This window comes from Lagopus muta, chromosome 1 (genome assembly GCF_023343835.1).
Source record: "Lagopus muta isolate bLagMut1 chromosome 1, bLagMut1 primary, whole genome shotgun sequence".
Taxonomy (NCBI): Eukaryota; Metazoa; Chordata; class Aves; order Galliformes; family Phasianidae; genus Lagopus; species Lagopus muta.
In genome coordinates this window covers 12,525,619-12,547,043 of record NC_064433.1, presented here as the reverse complement: position 1 = coordinate 12,547,043, position 21,425 = coordinate 12,525,619, and the positions used below count along the sequence as shown (strand labels likewise).

At 35.5% G+C, this 21,425-nt stretch overlaps 1 protein-coding gene across 1 annotated transcript in view; it reads left to right on the top strand.

Moving 5' to 3' along the window:
* FBXL13 (F-box and leucine rich repeat protein 13) overlaps positions 1–21,425 on the top strand; it is a 76,395-nt gene that overhangs the window by 44,173 nt on the left and 10,797 nt on the right. The window contains 6 exon segments of the mRNA XM_048933247.1: positions 3,916–4,014; positions 4,617–4,734; positions 4,892–5,054; positions 7,597–7,729; positions 8,722–8,843; positions 18,102–18,189. Coding sequence (XP_048789204.1) covers positions 3,916–4,014; positions 4,617–4,734; positions 4,892–5,054; positions 7,597–7,729; positions 8,722–8,843; positions 18,102–18,189 — 723 coding nt within the window.

The following is a 21,425-nucleotide window of genomic DNA, read 5'->3' as shown; positions in this document are numbered from 1 at the left end:
ATATGACTGGCTGCATCCTGCATTCATGGTATACTGAAGTAGAACAAGCACTGCAGAAGTCTTCCAGGGTTTTGAATTACACGACTACAGCTGTTTAAATTTTACTGAGGAATAATAGCACTATAGGTTTGGATCGCTTCCAACAAACTGTCAGATCTATAAACAGCTAGTGCTTACTGCATAATGAGAACAAGGCTTGCTTTTTGTGGCTGTAAATAGCTAATTCTATGTTATGATTAGTTAGGATTTCAAATCAGGAGATTTGAAAATGCAGTTTTTACTAATGCACTAAAAATAAAGCCACCGTGCATTGGAAAAATGCAAAGTTACACTTGAATTTCTGAGAAGGAAAGTAATTCAAATGTAATCTTTTGTTACTATTTTATAACAGTTTAAAACACATTGGAGTAGTGTTTATAATGATAATCTAAAAATAGTTAATGCCTTGGGTTATTTCAGTCTCCAACTAAGATTCTAAAGATGCCCAGTGTTTTAGAATCTGGTACTATTTTAGATACTTTCAAATATATTCTGTATCTCAAAACATACTATAAAAGCGATATGAAATACTAAACCATAAGGCAGTAAAAGCCTGCCAAGGTCTTAATAAAAGCTCCCACATACATTCTTGTTTACACTGATAGGCTTCTCCAAAGCACAAAATATGTGGAAAATGGTGAAGAGTCGGAGTCTGACAAACAGAATGGTTTAGCTTCCCATTTGACAGAGTCTTTCCAGAGCCAAGGATGAGGGCAGAGGGGGCAGTAGCCTTCTTCTGACTGCTTTTTGCTCTGAGTGTCTCTTTCCTTCTTTTTCAGAAGTGCAATCATGAACTGTAAGGATCTGCCTCTAGAAAGCATGATCTAACAGCAGTCAGAGAAAAGTGGTCATCACTGAACTAGGAAAACCGCAATCTTTCCACTTTCCAGAGGAATGAAGTGGGTTTGCTCACCAGTGTATTTGAGAGCTCTGAAAGTCATTCCACAGCTTCCTCCATTTTGGGTTTCCCTCTGATTCTGGAACAGCATTTAATGATCATGACTGAGCAATTAAGTAAACAGCTAAAACTAAAAAAGAGCATCAAATTGCATCACTGTTGCTGAAAGCCTTTCAATAGGACAGAATGGTGGGTGTTTTTTTTTACCTCATTGGATTAACTAAGCAAAAGAGAACTTCTGTGTGGATAACATTTTAGAATTAGAAATTAGACCAGAAAATATGTTCTGTAGAACCCTGTTTATTCCTTCATTTTAATATCGCTGTTCTTTTTAAATGTGTTCTTATATTACACCTTACTATTGTAGTACTTAAACATCTGTTTGGAAAACCCATCTGTAAAATAAGTGATTATGCTAATGGTCTTAGAGGTGGCAGTTCAGGGACCTGAGCATTTAAATAACTCATTAAAGCTTAATTAGGCAGCAAAAAATAGACATTAAGCAAATATTTTCCAAACTATTGTAAAACACGACAGCCTTTGTTCTGATTGACTATTATTATAATTCATAGTAATAATATATGGTGAATTCTAGCTATGGCTTTTTTGCATAAAATTTCAGAAGTTAAGACTGTGTCTGTATTACATGGATGGTAAACATTTCATTAAAAAGTTTAATGCTTTTGTTGTGAAACAGAGATTTCCTTATGTCCTACTCAAAAGCATCCTAATGTAGCACTGATAATCTCAAAGAGAGACTCAGAAAACCTTATTGCTTTGTCCTTCTTCTGAAGCAGATCAGTATAGATGGAGTATTTTCTGCTATGAGTCACAAAACTAAGATTAAAAGTGTAAAGAAATTGTATGTCATTTACTGACATTATACAAGTAGAAAAGTTTAGTGAGAGATACTTTCATTTATATTAGAAACATGGAGATTTTCAAAGAAATTGACTTCTTTTTGGAGCCAAGATCTATGGCTTACGGATTTCTAGATGAACTATTCTGGCCCAAAATATTTTAGAGCAGCCTATCAATTGCTGTAATTAACAACAGCTGGCTAAGAGGTTACAAGGCACTGGGGAAACATGAATTTGACCTGTTCATCACTTGACATGCCGTAGTGTCTGTGGGGATGACAGAGAAGCTGCTAGCAAATGTAGAGGCTTCACCACATTTCACCAGGTCCTTTCTGCTCTCACATCACTGAGAGAATTTTCTTTTTGGCAGCTACTGTCAAATTTTGGCTTCTTCAGACATATCAAGCAAGAAAACAGGAGTGCTTAAGAAGAAAATCTGAACTGTGTTTATTAATTATCAAAGAAGAGGACTCATTGTTTATATTTCCCAATTACAACCTTGTGTAACTGAAGAGTAAGTTACACACGCATTATTCTCTATTATTGGAAACATGATCATTTGGGAGTACATTAATATAAGCTATTTTGGGTAGTGGAAAATATAAGAAAATTACATTTTCATCAATGAAAGAAACCAAACATCTGAATGTATGTCACGGTTTGTTTTATCGTTCTTGATAAATTTGAAATTAAAAAAAAAAAAGATAGTCCCTTGTACACTGCAGGAGTACTTCCTCAGTGTGGAACACTGATTTTTGAGATTCTTCATTCACAATGTGTTGACAATACTGAAATTGCAGAATAATGATTCTTTACAATATCTTCTATGCTGCAGAGCGCATTCTGCTCTGCAGGGTGGATTCCACAAAAACAATCTTTTTAGAGTGAGAACACAGGAATTTTAAAGCAGTGATAGTGTGTGATAACAAATAAGCCAAAAGCCAAATAAAATTTCTGTGTTCCCATTGTTTGGAATTAAGAAAATATTTTTTTAAAAGACTAAATGAAACGAATTTTGACATTCTCACAAATATTTTTGCATTTCACTACATTTATTTTCTAAATCTGTGGGGACAGTTTATTAGGTCTTTATATTTAGCTGTAGTTTGCTCCATGTTGGCTTTAACGTATTGTTTTAGACAACAGTATATTAGCATACAGTTAAGGAAAAAAGCAAACCATTTATGTATCAGACTGAGAACTCGCAGACAAGGAATTGTGTTTTATGTAGGATCACTGTGTTGACTTCTGATCCTATAAATGATAAATATATATATATATATAATATCATACTGAGTCAAGCAGCAAAATTATGTTTTGCAGGATTTTATAACATCTTAGACTCAGAATCTTCTTTAACTTCGGAGCATCACCCCTCACAGTACATTTGAAGAAAAAGGCTTAAGTAGGATTTTCTCATCTAAAACAAAAAATGCGGTATTAAATTCCATATATGTTCTAGCAATGATTCCATGGTCAAACTGTAGTTCTTAAGTGAATCTTCTAAACATTGAAATTCCAAGTGAGTTGAGAAAGCAGTTGTTCTACTAAAATGTCCATTAGATTTCACATTATTTCAACGTCTTGTTTTCAAGAATGCCTGATGTTTCTTAGATAACCCACAGTGGCTTTAGAAAGGAAATTCAAGATTAATACTTATGATATTGCAACAGCATCTGAATGTTGAGTAATGCAATTGAAACTTATCTGAATGCAAGAGATCTGTGTTAAAAAACAGTTTGAGTGAAAAAATGAGAAGCAATCAGTACAAGAGTTTTATTCGCTGCTTCGGTACAATTGTTTTTGGCTTACATGGAGGAAAAGACTAAATTGCTGCTATTTGTGGTATTAAATTGCTATGTTAAGCAAGCAGTGTTTTTCCAGACAAAGAAATTAAAAATTCTTTAGACTACAGTTCACATTTTCGGTCTTTACTGAATTTCAGAAACAGATACACTACATCTGTCCCTAAACATTGTTGAGTTTGACCTGATTATCTGCTACCTTCTATCTCTCCTTTTGAGAATGGGAATCCCACTTAATTCTAGGTACTATACAAAGGGAAAATGACCATTTTGTTATGCTTGTGAAGACACAAATAATGTATTTCTTACTCAGATTTCAGTTGATGGCTTCAGAAATATTGGCAATGGCTGCAGTGGGATTCAAAATTTGCCAATCAGTGAAATGCCACCTCTTACAGACAGATGTATTCAAGTAAGTATTTGGAATCTGAATTTTGGGGGAATATCTGATGTTAGACCTGGATTATCATCTCAAGTGATTTTGAAGAAAGTATGCAGATAAAGATGAGAATTTCTTTCCTGAAGCATTTTTGAAAGCTATTGTTTAATTGTGTTTTAAAATCTTACTAACTCTTGTTCACTAACAGGAAATTTCAATTGTCTTGTCTTCTTTTGATACATAGGTGAATAGCTGAACTAAAAACTTCTCGTTTACATGGTTTTCCAGAGTTGCACAAAGTATAAAATATGGGAACATTCTGCTGCTAACAGCCCATCACAAGAAGTCTTTCAGACTTCTGCAGAAGTGGTTGTTGACTATATCACTATCTCAGGTGTTTGCCAAACTTCACATCTCCAGTTACTTCTTTGCTTTTTGTTTCCAAAGATAATAAATATATGCAAAATTTCAATTATATATACTTAGAACTCACATGTTATAAGTTACTGTTGAAATGGGTTACAACTATTTGTTCAGAATTCCAACTACCAGTATTATATGCAGAATGTTTACTGATCTTTTGTTATGTGACCACATAAGCATGTTAATAATTTATTTCACCTTTCTCTTCAAAGGCTCTGGTTGAAAAATGTCGACAAATAACATCTGTAGTGTTTCTTGACTCTCCACATCTTTCTGATACAACTTTTAAAGTCCTTACTGAATGTAAACTTGTTAAAGGCAGGATTGAAGGTTAGTACAATAGTTCACAAAATTATTTTGAGTGATTTTAAAAATTAATCCACTTTAATCGATAAGAAATCAAGAAGAATCTTTCAACTGATTTTACTGAGTATTTGGATCCGGCCCTTAACGTATGCCAAATGTGTAACTTTATGTGTTTCAACAGGAAATAACCAAATTACTGACCTGAGTTTCAAGATGATGAGTAAATACTGCCAATACAAGATGCATAATCATTTTGCAGAATGCCAGAAGATAACAGACGCTGGTCTTAAGATGATTTCAAAACTGAAATATACTCTTGTCTTAAACGTGGCAGACTGCGTAAGGTGCTATCTCACATCCAGTTTCCTATAAATCATTCTAAAGAAATTTTAATAACTTTAATTGTACTCATAATAAGTCCTGTTAACATATCTTTCAGTTTTAAAAATATATACATTCTTATAGTATTTATGTATATATATTAGCATTTAAATGTATTTACATATAAGTAGGTTTTTTTTGTTTCTGTATCATGTTTTCAAAAGTCCATTCACTATTACTCCAGTTCAAGCAAAGTAATCGACTGTAAAAGTAGCATTACTTAAAAATTAAGGCCTATTTTAATGCAGCATGGCAAGTATCACAGCTCTATCAATATTTGAATATTGTTTATTTTTGTGAATATTAAAATAGTACATTATATCTATCTATTACTAATATACAAGCAAAACTGCCTGTTTTTTACAACTACCAGGACAATATAGTGTGTTATCTTGTAGAGGAACAATATAGTTGATGTGGAGACTTTTCTATTTCAAGTGAGTCATGTATCAGCAGAAAAAGGACCAGTGATAAACCTTCCAAAGTTGAACACTTATTCCCACTCTATGGCATGGTGATGGAGTTAAGGGAGGATGGGAACAGGAAAGGCAACCTCCCCAGCATTTCAAAATCAACAGACATATAAAATATCATGAATAAAATAGAATTGCTACTGCTCTTAAAAATTCTACAATCACATTAAGTTTTCGGGATTCTGTTTTAATGCATAAAAATATGGACAGAATCTGATAACGTTGCATGTAGATGTGCTGAGAAGTGCTGAATAAAACTGTGACATCATTTTGAAAGTTCAGTTGTAAGGATGGGACAATTGCCTGAATATTCTAGTTTAGCATTAAGAAGGCTGGATTTCCAGTGTGTTTGCTCCCTGTGCTGTGATGATGCCCACACACTTGTTCACTGCTCATAAAACCAAACATTTATTGAATTATATTAACAAAATTTTAAAAACCATTATAAAGCTATTATTAAACTGTATTTTAAAAAATATATTTGCAGTTATTTGTAAAGTTTTCACCATTAGCAGAGCTATAGATTGTAACAAATATAAACTTTGCAAAGTGTTTCTTAAGAAAAGAGAGATGAGAATATAAAAGGGAATTATTAGCATTTATTTTTCTCTTATTTGGATAGTATGTTGTTAGAAAAATGTGCTCTGAATCAGCAACATATAAGAATTTATCACAGAAATCAAAGGGAACACCATGGCGGTGGTACAATCTTGGGAACAGATTCTGAAATATGTTGTTTTTAAGATATTAATACTCCTAATCAGTTCCCTTTTTTCGTTGCCATTTTATTTTTGTCCAACTTTTTCTAAATTAGAAGTCACATGGAGTTATTATTATTGTTACTATTACTTTTTGAGGAATGAATGGGACAGAAATAGCAAATCTAACAATTCAGAATTCTTAAAATTATACTAAGTGTTTGACTACATGTAAAAATGAAGAAAAAGCTTGTCATGATTATTGGAATTAAGGAAAAATAGAGATGTGAGTAAAAAGCTGACTAAAAGCACAGGCAGTGCAGTGATTCAAACTGCTGGCATATTTTCTCCACTTACATATGTTGTCTTCTTGTATGTTAATCCAAGTAAAGCAGTGTGTGATTTGTGTTCTTACATGATTACTCAACTGACAAAAAGCTTAACATATGTGTTCACTGCAGTTATTTCAGCAGTGCTGTTCTCACCCGTATGTTTCAAATACTCTGGGATTTGCTGTGATTGTTTGTGCTGCAACAAACTGTACAGGATAAAATATGATTCTGTCCCACACACATTTTGGATATTTTGTTTATTAGGGAACATAGAAGAAAAACTGAGAGTGAGTTGGAAAGCTAAGTGTGCAAGTAGTATTATCAAAGAAAGGAGCAGTACTGGAGCACTTACCAAGTTGTAGTGTTAGCCTTCCAAGCCTCTCAAGTTGAATGATGGATTTTCTGTTTACTAATCTTTCATAACTTATTTGTATGCTAGGAATTGGAGAGTTGTGTGTCTGGCATGCAGTTGATTGAGTGGAAGACTCAAAGAAATGACTCTTCAGTCAGAGTGCATATACAGAGTAGCTACTATGTGTACATACAGGTACAACCTCTGTCTTCTGCTTCTGTGCTGCAAGATTATTTTTCATTTAAATGATTTCTATTATTTAAATTTTTTAAAAAAAGAACATCTAATACCAAATATTATATCAATAACAAATATTGCTCCGAAATAAGGGTTAAAAGGGTTCTGATATCTCCTAGGTAAGTTTTCCAAGCTGTCTTTTGAGGTGCAATCATATCTGAAAGATGGCAGTAATGGAAGTTCTCGTAATTTCCAGTAGAATTTATTTCAGTAAGTTCTGTTTTTTAGCAGTCACAAAAAGCAGCTGAATCAAGACATAAATTATTCTTTTTTTTCATTTAAAAGGGCATTTAAAATTATCAATATTCTTTTTTCCTTATCTATAATGTAGGCTACTGAATTTAAATTAAACGTTGAATTGTATAGAACAGGAAAAATACTTTCTATGGATATTGTTTGCATTTCTTATTTAGAATCAGCAATGGAGGTGTACGGCCATTTGTACGAGGTTCTTCAGGAGCTGAGCTGAGAGAGCTGAATTTGGCTAACTGTATCCATGTCACTGATGCTTCTGTCAAAGAAATAGCACAAAGGTACCATTGCCCAGTACAATATTTTTCTGATGTGATTAGACTTTCAATATGTTTTTAATGTCAAAGTTCTTATTATGTTAATAAATAGACATAAATACACAACTGATTATATACAGAAGTTTGCACTAGTCCCTTGCTAGTTTGTGCTAGTTCCTTGCAGTAGCCCCTTGCTAGTCCCTTTTGTTATTGTAAGTATCTTAAAATGATCCATTATACCATGAAGAATTCATCAATATAAATATGGAAACCTGAGACATCTTAATTTTATGAAGAAAGGACTTAAGAGATTGTTGTCAGTAACAAAACTGCATTAAATGATTAGTATGTCTGTGTCTCATTTTTGTAAGCCCAATAAATAATCACGTCTGTACAAACAAAAATTATTCAGTTGTTAAAGTCCTTCATTTCCTGGTTCTCAGAAGGAGTATTAGTATTGGCAATCAAAATATAATTTCTAAATCTCAAGAGAAGTTTGGAGTCAGTCTTTCCACTCATTACTTGATGTCTCAGCAGGCCCCTTGTTTATACTTTCATAACATTAGTTGTGAACAATTATAGCATGCTTGCTTGTAAGCGAATGCCATCTCTGATTTTTTTATGGAGTCTTGCCCCTAAAGCTCTGAGCAGAGATGCATTAGCAGTTTGAAGGGGTAAACTTCTTAGACCTTTCGGTTTCGTAATGGGAACACGCAACTTAATGTTATTGAGGAAGTAAAATTCCATCTTCCATGTGTGCAGATTTGCAGAACCTTGCAATGCCTTCATGGTTTGAGGTATTTGCAATACTTGTACATTATGAATGTAGTCTCTGGATGTACCAACATAACATAGATGTCAAGAGCATGGTACAAACCCATGGGTCTAGAGAGTCTATTTTCATATGCACCCTTTAAAAAAATCACAGGGATTATTTCAAAAATGTACTTGTTATACTACATTTCTCTTTAAAAAATGGAAAGCCAACAATTATGGTTTATTTATTTATTTATTATAAATTTAATTTAGATGTCATCAATGACCTACCTTAATCTACATCACTGTAAAAATGTGACTGATGCTGGAATTGAAGCTTTGGGAAATATGTTGTCAGTGATATCTATTGATCTCTCTGGAACCTGCATCTCAGATATGGTACTTACATATATAATAAAAAAATAAAATCTGTTTACTATTTATCTAGACTTCCAGAACCCCCCTGACACCCACCAGATGAGACTGCCCAGGATCCCATCCAACCTGGCCTTGAATGCCTCCAGAGATGGGGCATCCACTACCTCTCTCTGCAATACATTCCAGCACCTCACCACCCTCTGAGTAAAAAACTTCTTCCTAACATCCAACCTGAATCTTCCTCTTTTAGTTTTAAGACATCCCCCCTTGTCTTGTCACTATCAGACCATAATTTATGTCTATCCATCCCCCTCCTGCTTGTAAGCTCCCTTCAAGGCTGCAATGAGGTTTCCCCAGAGCCTTCTCCAGCCTAAACAAGCCCAGCTCCCTCAACCTTTCTTCATAGGAGAGGTACTCCAGTTCTTGGATAATCTTTGGGGCCCTCCTTTGGACCTGCTCCAACAGCTCTGCATCCCTTCTGTACTGAAGGTCCCAAACTTGCACACAGCACTCTAGATGGGGCCTTACAAGAACAGAATAGAATGGGACAATCACCTCCCTCTCCCTGATGGTTACCACTCTTTTTTTATGCAGCCCAGGATACTCCTGGCCTTCTGGGCTGCAAGTGCATACTGCTGATTCATATCCAGGTTCTCGTCCATCAGGCTCCCCCAAGTCCTTCTCCTCATGGCTGCTCTCAGTGAGTTCTTCTCCCAGTCTGTATTTATATCTGGGATTGCCTCAACCCAAGTGCAACACCTTGCACTTGGCCTTACGGAACCTCACTGGATTCTTGTGCACTCACTTTTCAAGCCTGTCCAGGTCCTTCTGGATGGCATCTCTTCCTTCAGTTGTAACAACTGCACCAGTCAGCTTGGTGTCACTTGCAAACTTGCTGAGGGTACACTCAATCCCACTGTCTATGTCACTGGTAAAGATGAAGAGCAAACTTCCCAATACAGACCCCTAGGGGACACCAGTCATGACCAGCCTCCACCTGGACATTAACAACAGTCTGGCTGTGACCATCCAACCAATTCTTTATCCAGCCTTCAAATACGTGTCTCTTCAATTTAAAGATAAGGATGTGATGCGAAACCATGTCAAAAATGTTGCACAAGTCCAGGCAGAAAACATCAGTTGCTGTTTTGTGTGCCATCACTCCATCACAGAAAGCCACTTGGCTGGGCAAGATCTGCACTTGGTGAAGCCGTACTGGCTGTGTCAGACCACCTCCTCATCCCTCATGTATCTTAACTTCTCTTCCAGCAGGATCCACTCCACAGTCTTCCCGGGCAGAGATTTGAGGCTCACCAGCCTGTAGTTTCCCAGGTCTTCCTTTCTTACTTTCTTAAATATGGGAGTGATGTTTCCATTTTTCCAATCGCTGGGGACCTTGCCTAATAGCAACAGTTTTTCAGATGTGATGAAGAGCAGCTTGGCAACCACATCAGCCGGTTCCTTCAGATGTGTGTCATGTGGCCTCATTGACCTCTACACATTCAGCCTTGTGAAGTGGTCTCTGTCTTGCTTTGCTCTTACACTGGGAGGGATTTTGCTCCCCCAACCCTCATTTAGAAGTTCAGGGACACGAGAGGCTTGGAAAGCCTGACTGGAAGTGAAGACAAAGGCAAAGAACCTGTTAAGTACTTCAGCTTTCTCCATGTCTGATGAGGCCAGCTCTCCCTTCTTATTTATCAGAGACTGACATTCTCATGCCTGCCTCTTCTGCCCAATATATCTAAAGAAACCCTTGTTGTTATTCACATCCCTCATCTCCATATGCACTTTGGTGTTCTTAATCTGATCCCCGCACCAATGGACAGCATCCCTATAGTCTTCCCAGGCCCCCCCATCCCTGCTTCCACTGCTTATACTTTTCCTTTTTTTTCTGTCAGCCTGACCAGTAGGTCCTTGCTTAGCCATGCTGGTTTCCTGCCTGTGCGCCTGATTTCTTATTCTGAGGGGATCAAGAGCTCTTGTGCTCTCAGAAAGGCATCCTTAAAGCACTGCCAGCTCTGTCCTGTTCCTTTGTCCCTAAGGACAGTTTCCCAGAGGACCTCATCCAACAGTTCCTTAAACAGTCTGAATTTCGGTCTCATGAAATTCAGTGTCCTGACTCTGCTCTTTGACAGCCTGCGTTCCTTGAGATCACAAACTTAACCAGTTAAAAACTCGCATGTATATGAAGCACTGGAGTTCCAATATCATTAAAACCTATTTTAGAAATGTGTAATACAATGTTTTCCCATACAGAGGCAGTACCTAATAAAAGGTAATTCTCACTTTGGACATTTTTCATATTTGAAAGAGAGAAAAAGAAACAAACAAAAAGGATATTTGACAGCTCTGAACCTGATCCATAAAAAATGTTCACTAAACCGATTTATTTTTTTTCTCCAGGATGATTAGGCCTGAGGAAAGCTGAAAAGTTGGCGTTTTTAAAGGTTAAATTTTCAAAAAATGTACTTTCCACAAGATAGATTTTATGATTAAAGTCTTAGTTCTAATAGAGGGACTGCACTATGCTGTGGTCTAGAAAAATAATCTCGCGTGAAAGAATTGCAAACAAGGTGTCTTCAAACTGTCAAGTTGCTAAGACTCTGGAAAGCAATATAGCAAGTGCAGGAGCCAGGTTAAACATAGCAGGCCTCCACATAAGATGTTCTTGGCAGATCCTGCCTTGTGTGCAGGGTTTAGAGCCAGCTCTGCTGTTACTTTTGCATTTCAGGCAAACTCTTCAGTGAACACTGAAATCTAGCAGAAACTTCATGAAGAAGTGAATGATTCTATGACTTCATAAGAAAACTGTTGCTGTGTTCATTCAGTTGCTGCTCAGTCAGAATTCTGATCCAAAACTTTACTGTTAGTACAAACAGTAAAGTCTTTTTTTAAAAAAAAAAGCCCTTATCCCTCACAGAGGCCTGAAAATTATTTAAAAAACAAAACAAAACAAAACAAAACAAAAACAAACAGAAAACAAACTTAGCTAAAAAAAAGAGAATTGGGAAATCCAAGGAGACTTCATTTAATGTGCTTATTTTAAATATTATAAGATATTTATGTATTAAAATTACATTGCCTTCACAGGCCTTGAATTACCGTCCCACAGTCTTTCGACACAAATGTTTTCTCTCTTTCTGTAATCCATACACAGCCTCTTAAAGTGCTGCATTGTTTCTTCCTCTAGTTTTCACATAGCACAACCCATGCCGTCGGCAATAATCCAAGCTCTTCTGCTTACACTGCATTTTTAAGGCATTCAGTTTCTTCCCTCCCACAAGACAGATAAACTAAGCTGGATATTGACCATTTATCATGCTTGTCATTTCTGATCTCAGTGCCTTGCTAACTAGAAATCTGTGGGTTTTCACTGTTTAATGTGTTTAACTGTATGGCTCATATTTGTAATAAATATATTTCCTAATCTTACAACATGAGTTGATGGAAAGAAATAGATCAATCTGCTTTATAAAAGAACTATTATTTGTATGTTTTGACTTACTATTATTCATTTTATCAGCATATTAATGGAGTTGTATTAAGATTCTTTTTCAAGTACTGTGTCCAAATTGCTTGAAAAATGTAGTAGAAAACAGTTATTTACATTCAGTAATTGACTCTATTGCACTATGCTGACAAAGAGAAGTTGTAAGACTTTTTTTCTTTTTTTTTTTCTATCTTGGTTTGTGATACATGCATTATGTACAACATAAGTCTGCAGTATGCAGAGAATGTTCATTTTTTTGTTTTTCAGATGATGGCAGAATCATTCGGCTCACCAAAGCAGAGCAGAATTTACTGTAATGATAATACCAACATGTACTTAGGGGAAGAACAGAGGAGAAAAGATACATTAGAGTTAGATTTTCTTACAGATTTGTACTTCGTGTATGACTGACTTAATTAAGACTATAATCAAAATGGAAAGGGTTTTGTTTTGTTTTGTTTTTCCACTGTTGGTACCTTTCTCTTCAATAGTTTCTTTGGGACAGAAATGTTCCTGTTGAAGTCTGTCTTTCATTCAGAGAATTTGTTGCATTTGGAAGAAATATATTGGCTCAAACTTTTGCCTGACGAGAGAGCTTGTTAATACAGAAAAATACTGTAGAGTCATTGTAGACTCACAGTTATAATAAAATATACTGCTTAGGAGAAAAAAAAAAAAAGGGTAGTCTCTCATGTTTGCAGAAATGTATTCTATTTGTCCAGAATCTATCAGTCAGTAGTAGATAAGTCAAGAAATTTCATCACTTACTTAACTTTGTACGTGTGCCTAAGTGTCTTGGTAAGTCAAAGCCAAAGACCATTCATTCATGAAAACAAATACCATCCTCAGAAGGGGATGTCAGCTGTATGTGTGTGAGGACTGCCTATTCTATTACTGTGATGGGAACACTGTCAGTCATCTCCAAACCTGTTTGTCATGTAAAATCAGTCCCGGTGATTCAGTGGAAATGCTTCCATGAGATGGTGAAGCAGCTCTAGTTATAAGATTTGTTCTGTTACTCTCCATATTTTTATTAAAATGTCGTAAACTATTTCTGATGTTTGATGTGATGCAGCCTTTGCAATTTTGCTCCAGCCGTGAGTCTGAAAGCGAGCAGCTGCGCAGTGTTCATCTTAATTCTGACACAAGTTGCTAATGCACATGGTCTGGACCACCCATCTTCTTTTGATAGAAAAAATCGTTAAATATTGAAATAGTGGGACTTTCAAGAAGTCAAGCAGGATTTAGACAGTCAGAGGAAGCATAACAAAGAATAAAAAAGGAATGGTTAAAGTAAATCACTTGACTCCTGACATACAAATATACACTGTACAGCAAGAAAAACTGTATATGCCAATCAGGGAAACTTGTTGTCACTGGTAAATCACACTCTGTGTAATAACGAGAGGGAATAAGATAGCCTTAAGGATAAAAAACAGATAAAATACTTTAAAAATTGAAAGAACTCTGATACATTTCTAAAATTAGAAGACAAAAAGTAAATACGGAGTTTGTGAAGAAGTTTTCTACCAGTTATTTCTTCATCTTCTTCCATAGTGGCTGTTACGCGTGAAAGTCTCTCTTTGTAATGACCCAAGGTCCCATTCTCTCTTCTGGTTGTCATTCCTCCTCAAGAATCAAATGTGACATCAAGTCACTTAATCAGTCACAGATTTTTTTGCGTCATGGCCATTTCAAATTTGCCTTCAAATTTGAGGATAATTTGTAATCCTTGGGAACTATGCAGTAGTGGTTACATGATGGCTCTATAAACAATTCTACTTTCTTTTCCTATGTGTTTGTACTTAATGATTTTCAGATACTGGCTGTGCCTTAAGGCCATGCTGCAACATAAATATTTACTAATATATCAATAAGATGTTTCTAAACGGTTCACAGTGGGAAAAATACATCTTGGCTTTATGCAGTTATTTAGAGTAATATTTTTTTTCTTTTTTTTGCAGTCTTTGAGGGATTCAGGATTTATGGTGTCATGAATCCATAGCGTTGCTCCACATTTTGGTCTGTTAGAAAATTAGAGTATTAGGACTGAGGAAGAGCCTTGTGAAGGTTAGGAAGAAAATATTATCTATAAGCAGCAACAGACTGCAAATGAATTGGTTGCATTTGATTTCTAGATAAAGCAGGCAGAAGGAAATGATAAACATTCAAGCAAGCTCCAAATTCAAATGCTAGCAGTCCAGTTTTCTTGGGAAAGCAGAGGAAGAGAATTTGGCCTGAAGAATTAGTAACTTACTTCTTCCTAGAAATAGGAGACTACCCCAGGGAGATATTGCAGTCAATTGTTTTGGGCTCAATGTTTTGACAAAACAATTAGTCACAGTAGAAGTCCCGTTGTCTGGACTCAGCATCAAGAAACAATAGCAACTGTATTTCACAAGTCAAGATTTTGTCTAGCCACAAATGGTGTTAGATACAGAAATTAAGTAATTAAGTAATAATACATTTAAGGAATGTATTATACACAAAGTCATATAGGGAGATTTCTGCTAAAAATGTGTTTACTGCTCCTCTAAACAAATCTGACGCACCTTTATATTAGCTCAGGTACTGCAGACAACACAGCTACATTTGTTACAAATTTACCAGGTTTCCAGAAAGTGTTATCAGAAACAGAAGAAACAGAACTCAGTTCTGCCATCTACAAATTATTATTAGCAAAATGATACTGCAAGATCTCAGTTATGTTCTGCTCTACTAGAAAGCGCTTGAAACTGGTGCTAGAGTATGGCTGGTATGTGCAGAAATCGAAGCATTTTAGAGAATGAGCTGAGCCATTTCAATTTAAATCTCTCTCAAATGGAAGGTGGAAGCTACTTCTTAAGAGCTCTTCCAGGATAGGGGTGACTTTGAAGTCAGTCTCTTTGATTTAGGGAATGCGCAGGAAGAGACATCTGCTTGTCTCTGGAACATGAAGACAAAGATACATTACAGATGCTGACCTTTAGGGTTACCAAGAGATATGTGAACAGAAATCTCAGAAGTTGAAAATAGCACAGCACATTCATTGCACTCTGCAGTTGGAAGGCATACACTTGCAGTTGGTGAATACAGATAATAAAGAATTGTTCTCTGGTAAGACATAGGTGACTTTCATCTCAAACAACAAAAGACCCTCACCAGATGTTGCAGTAGATTTTCATCTTTTCATTTACAAAACTTTGGTGAAATAATAACAAATGATGTTCTGCAAGTGTTTGTAGGCCTTACATGAAGTAACTGAAATAGAACAATGCAATAAAACTCAGTTGCTTGGAAAAAACAGGTATTAGCAAAGGGTGAAATATTTCTTATAAAGTTGTTTTCCAAATAGAGATGGCAATAAATATGACATACAAGAGATGTGGGACAAAATATTCCCTTTCTCTGTGGCACTGGAGCGTTGATCCAAGAGACATGAGGAGATTTCTTTATGCTAAAGAATGACGGTTTTGAAAGCCTGTAGAGCAGAAGTCATATTCTTTATGCTGCATCGTGTCTGTTCTGCTGACATATGTTTCCAGGAGTTCTGATGATAATATCATAGCTCTGACCATATCTTGTAAAAATGTCTGGAGGCTTAGTATAGGAGACAGAAGTCTCAGAAATAGGTCAGTATTCCAGATGGGAATCCCTGATGTTGTTTTTCAGAGAATACTACTGACCAAATCAGGAATTCTAGAAAAACTAGGGATAATTAGCTACTCTATACCTCTGTTAGATTTAAATCTGACTTCAGACTTTAGATTTAAATTTAAACTTCATGTAGATTCTTGCACTGAACTTGCATGAAGAGGTTTATTGTTGGAAATGTCAGTTTTGTAATTTGTCTGTGTGATTGACAGTTCATAATGACATTCCTTGTATTCCATATCTTCAGCCTTTTCCTTTCTCAAATCTACTGTTATTAAAGAAGCCCCTCAGAGGAGACCTTGATTGTTATCATAAAAATAATCTTATTGTGACACAACGTTAGTATCATCATATAACGTTATTGTAGATTAGCTTTGAAGTAATAGCAGCAGTCATTGTTGTCTTTTAGCAATATTAATTATTTCATATTTCGTTTCCAAATACCATGAAGTTGGGCCACTTTTGGATAAAGAGAACTGGATGAAGAAATTTTGTTCACAAGGTCACACCTATCACTGTCAGTCTCTTCTGTAAGGAATTCAAGTTTTGAAATAAACATATTTGGGGATAAAGTACATAATCTTTTGTTGCCTTGAATAGGACTGCTCTGGTCAACAAAACTTTGAAATCTATTGATTTTCATGATGCTGTTGAAAACAATGGTTACCATATAAATGTGTCTGCTGAGGAAAAAATGCAGATTTCTCTGTTTTCATAAGCAACCAGGGTTGGAAATCTATTTCATTGTTCCATTTCTTTGTTTTGTTTTTATTCAGCCTGTGAGATTTCAGGCATTCGTAAAATCTGAACTCCAGGCGCACTCTCCCAGCATTATCTCTGCAGTGTCCACATCTGGATTCCAGACACTATTTACACGTGCTTAGTTTTTCAGTATGATATTTGCTCTGCGCAGCGCAGTTCAGTGCCTAATTAGATCATTTTTTAACCATACAGACTGAAGCGATAACTTTTGTTTTTCAGTAAAGTTTGTTTAATGATATGAGGAACACAGATACTCTGCTGTAAATATAAAAATACGTTACAAAAATCAACAATTAATTTTCCTTCAGATTTAGAGCTGAAATTCAGAACAAGGCCCTGTAACCTGGTGTACAAGCAGTGAAAAAGACAAAGCAACTTCTGATCCTTTTGCACTCCTGAAGTAGGAATTTACTGAAGTTGCCACCTCTCAATTGTCTTTAATATGTTTTGTTGGTTTTTTTTGTTTGTTTGTTTGTTGTTGTTTTTTTTTAAAGTAGTATTTACCTATGAGTGTGATGCCACCATTTCAAGTGTTGTCTTCTTGTAGTCAAAATTTGTTGTTGTAATCATAGCTGTAGTCATAAGAGCCCACAGATAAGCAAATCCTAAAGGCAGCAATTTTAAGATATTTCATGGTTTCAGCAAGTAGTATTTTCTTCTTTCAACAAAAGCAAAAAAAAAAACCAACAATGAAAAGTTCTTTCAAACTCAAATTTCGATGGAGATCCATAAATCTATTTTGTTTTATGATTGTGCTGTGTCCCATGGAAGTATTTTTCACATTGTACTATTATTCTCCTGTTTCTTTCTTTCTGAGCAGATTTTTTTTTTTTTTTTTTCTTCAATATATTATTTCTGTAAAGAATTCTTGACCTTTTTGTGTACTTCAGGAAAAAATCAGAAGATAAACTACATGCATTCTGCTGAAGATGCTCGCAAGAATCTAGCATTCATGTGGTCCCAATAGAAGTAGATAAAATAAGACTAGCTGTTCTGTTGCATCCATGAAAATCCTGAAGAAATGCTTCAGAATCAGAGGTTAACTAGACAACAATAAGAATTACTTTTATTTTGATTTAGAAAATAATTCCAGCCAATAGGAAAGTTATTTTCAATATCTTAGAATGGAAATTCAGACTACAGTTCTTACCGTGTAAGGATTTCTGTGTGTAACCTCAGGCAGCTCATTTATATAACATCTCCAATCCTCTTTGTAAAAAGCTGTGAAGTTCTGTGAAGGTGCTCTGTGGGATTATTTTTTTGTGTGTGTCTTAAAAGATGCTATAATTCTTAGATAGAACATTTAATATGCAAACACTGAACGTATGAGCATGGTAAAAGCAATTATATATAATTGCATGTTTTGATTTTTATTTTTTTCTGGAATTTTTTCGGGTTTGAGAGCCCTTGGCCACCATGGAAAAATCAAGCAGCTTTCTCTATTGGAATGCAAAAACATTAATGACACTGGGATTCAGGTAAAGCTTAATCTCTTCTCTTGATGTTTCCTGGAAGCCTCTCTATTCTTCAAATTAACCATGTCCAAATAGATGATATTTTACTCTGTGCAACTTCATTCATTCTTCATTACACTATTCTACACTTTTATACGGTCATAGAATCATAGAATGGCCTGGGTTGAAAAGGACCACAATGATCATCTAATTCCAACTCCCTGCTGTGTGCAGGGTCACCAACCAGCAGACCAGGCTGCCCAGAGCCACATCCATCCTGGCCTTGAATGCCTCCAGGGATGAGGCATCCACAACCCTGGGCAACCTGTTCCAGTGAGTCACCACCTTTTGTGTGATGTGATTTTCTTTTTACAGTCCTTTTCATTTTATTTTTCTTTACTTCCGTGAATTTTAATGAATTTCAAATTCTGCCCTCTGCATTGACTCTGAACAATTGTAAGACAGCTTTACATTCTACTGCACTGTACTGTGCAAATTACAACCTAAACTGCTACTATTATTCTCTTTCCCTTGCTCTACAAATCCTTCACCAAATTATATTTATTACATATTTTTCCTGCTGCTAATGTGGGTTTTCAGGTAACACTTTCTGTTTATTTAGCCAGCCTTTAGTTGAATGTCATACTTACATGACCAAGCATGGCTAGCTCAATGGAATAGTTAAACTTCTTTTATTCTATTACATGAGGTTCTTCATGTGCTGCTGATAGATTGCTACATTCCATTGTCTCTTAGAGGCACAACAATATGCCTCAGTGTAATTCTGAAATCTATTTCTTACCAACAGAAATCCTTAAAAATAATAACTTCTGTTTCAATGATACGCACATGTGCTTTCTCCAGACTGCAGATTTCGTAGCTGCTTTACGGAAAGAACAACACAAATTGTACTGTCTCATTTTAAAATGTCCTATAAAAACATCAACTGAGTAATTTGTTAATATCTAATGATGAAATTAATCTGTTAGAAAATGGACTACGTGTATTTTAGCTAGATATTGTCATTCTTAGGATTTCATGCTCCCAGTGGGATATCTGTTGAATCTCTGTAATTTCCTTTTTACACTGTTTTTATTATGAAAATTATATGCCTTGTTTTGAAAATTTAAACAGCGGATCTCAACAATATGAAGCCAGATGTTGTTCTTAAAATAAGAGATTAGCTTGAACTATGCATTGTTTAGTGTTCTGACCTTAAACTTAGCCTATAAATTGAGAAACTTTCCAGGTCAGTAATCAGATAGGAAATTACTTCATTTGTTAAAAGACAACATACAAATTGAAGTTGTTGCAGAGGCAATTATTTACATTGATGATAAGTTAAGAAGTTATACAGTGAGACAAACTTTCCTCTTCTGAATAATCAGCAATTGTAGAAATTTTTAATACTAATATAGTATTTGAACTCCATTTACAATGCTTGTAAATTATTTTGTATTTATGATTTACCAGCTCTTGCTTTTTTAATTAGCTGACAATGAGATTTACCATCCAAATATTTATCCTACTTACACTGTCATTACAGTGGCAACTACATATTGAATTCTGATTCAGTCGTACTCATTATCTTGTTTTGTTACCCTGGCATAGTTGTGTTACTGGAAGTCTTTTTATGGGTAAAGCATTGACTGAAGACTGGAAGAGACTTGGAGGGGAAGCAGGGATGATCAGACGTACGCACCGCTTTCCATAAAAGGAGCAAATAATCCAGCACAGAACCTGTGGTCTGGAAAGGAGATGGCTGATGGAATACAGCTGAGATCTGTACAATCACAAGTGGCGCAAAAAGCGTATATAGGGGTCAACATTTTGCTGTTTGCTTTATGTATTATCTAGTGGGCATGAAGTGAATCCAGTTTGAGGTCTGAGAGGAAGAAAAGGAGATGTCTCCAAAATGTACTGTTAGGGTGTGAAGTTCCTTATCAAATGTTGGTTCAATATGCTTGAAGCTTACTTATACTTCAGGAGATTCAACAGATTCAGTACGATTACATAGACTTACACCTTCATGTTTAAAAAAAATAGGCATTAGTTGGTTATTTGTCAGTGCAAGAAGGAATTATCTGCCTTGCTGGAAAGAAGAGAGGTAGAATTTACATTCAAATAGGAGCAATTTCTTTTCTGTAACTGAGAATTGATTCTAACCATACAGAACAAAAATAATTAAATCTCGTTGCTCAGTGGTACCAATTTCATGCCCATAAACCCTTGCAGATTGTCAGGCAAGGTACAGTGCAATCCCTGTCTCTGGCCTCTACATTTTTTCCATTATAAGGCTCCAACATCCATCATTTTATAACCATACATTATATGCATGAGTCAGTCGTTGTTGCACCACAAGGGATGCATCTGGTTTGAATCTTCTAGAGGCATATACATCAGGCCTCTAGAATTTGCTTCTTTAGGAATAAATCTGACTGACCAATCATGAATGTTCTGTGTAAAGGTCTGTATTTCCATGTTTTTGTTTCCATGAAACAATGATCAAGTACATATAACTTTTCTATTTCATCAAAAGTTGGTGCAGAGCCAGCACTGCTTCTTTCAGAGGAGAATGTTCAGTTCTGTGTTCTGCTACAATCATTCAGTATCTCAGTATATATTTCAAAAAAATAATGTGGAAAAAAAGAAGCATTTACATTTTCTGTATCTGCAATATGGATTTGATGAATTTGAGTCAAGTTGATCCATCAGCAGCGAGCACATGAAGATACAGGTGTAACAGAACCATGCAGTCATGGATCTAGGAAGGGCGAGTGGAAGAGGAGATAAGAAAGTAACTCAAAACAAAATGGTACATCTTTATTTGAAGATGGAATCTGAGTTTATGGAAGAAAAAAAAACAACATAGAGAGTAACTTCACTGTATGCTGCATATCATGATTATTCTTTGATGACATAAAGTATACTTAAATTATGTGAACAAAATGCATATGGAGAGGGCTTTAATAACACAGTTAAGGTAAAATGCTGAGGGTTATAAAATGGCACAAAATAATGCTGACCTCACAGTGTTAATTCATTTACTTGTTCATAGGCATTATAATAGTAAATTATAATCTGATCACATATTTTGTAAATAGGATTTCTTCTCATTCATAGCTGAGACAATGCTCACTTTATGTGCAGCAATTCTGTTTCAGATGTTCATTAGTACTCGTGTGCTTTAAGATCTTATTTACACAGAATTAAAACAGTGCAAACAAGATAGAAAATTATATATCCTTCTTATGCTATTC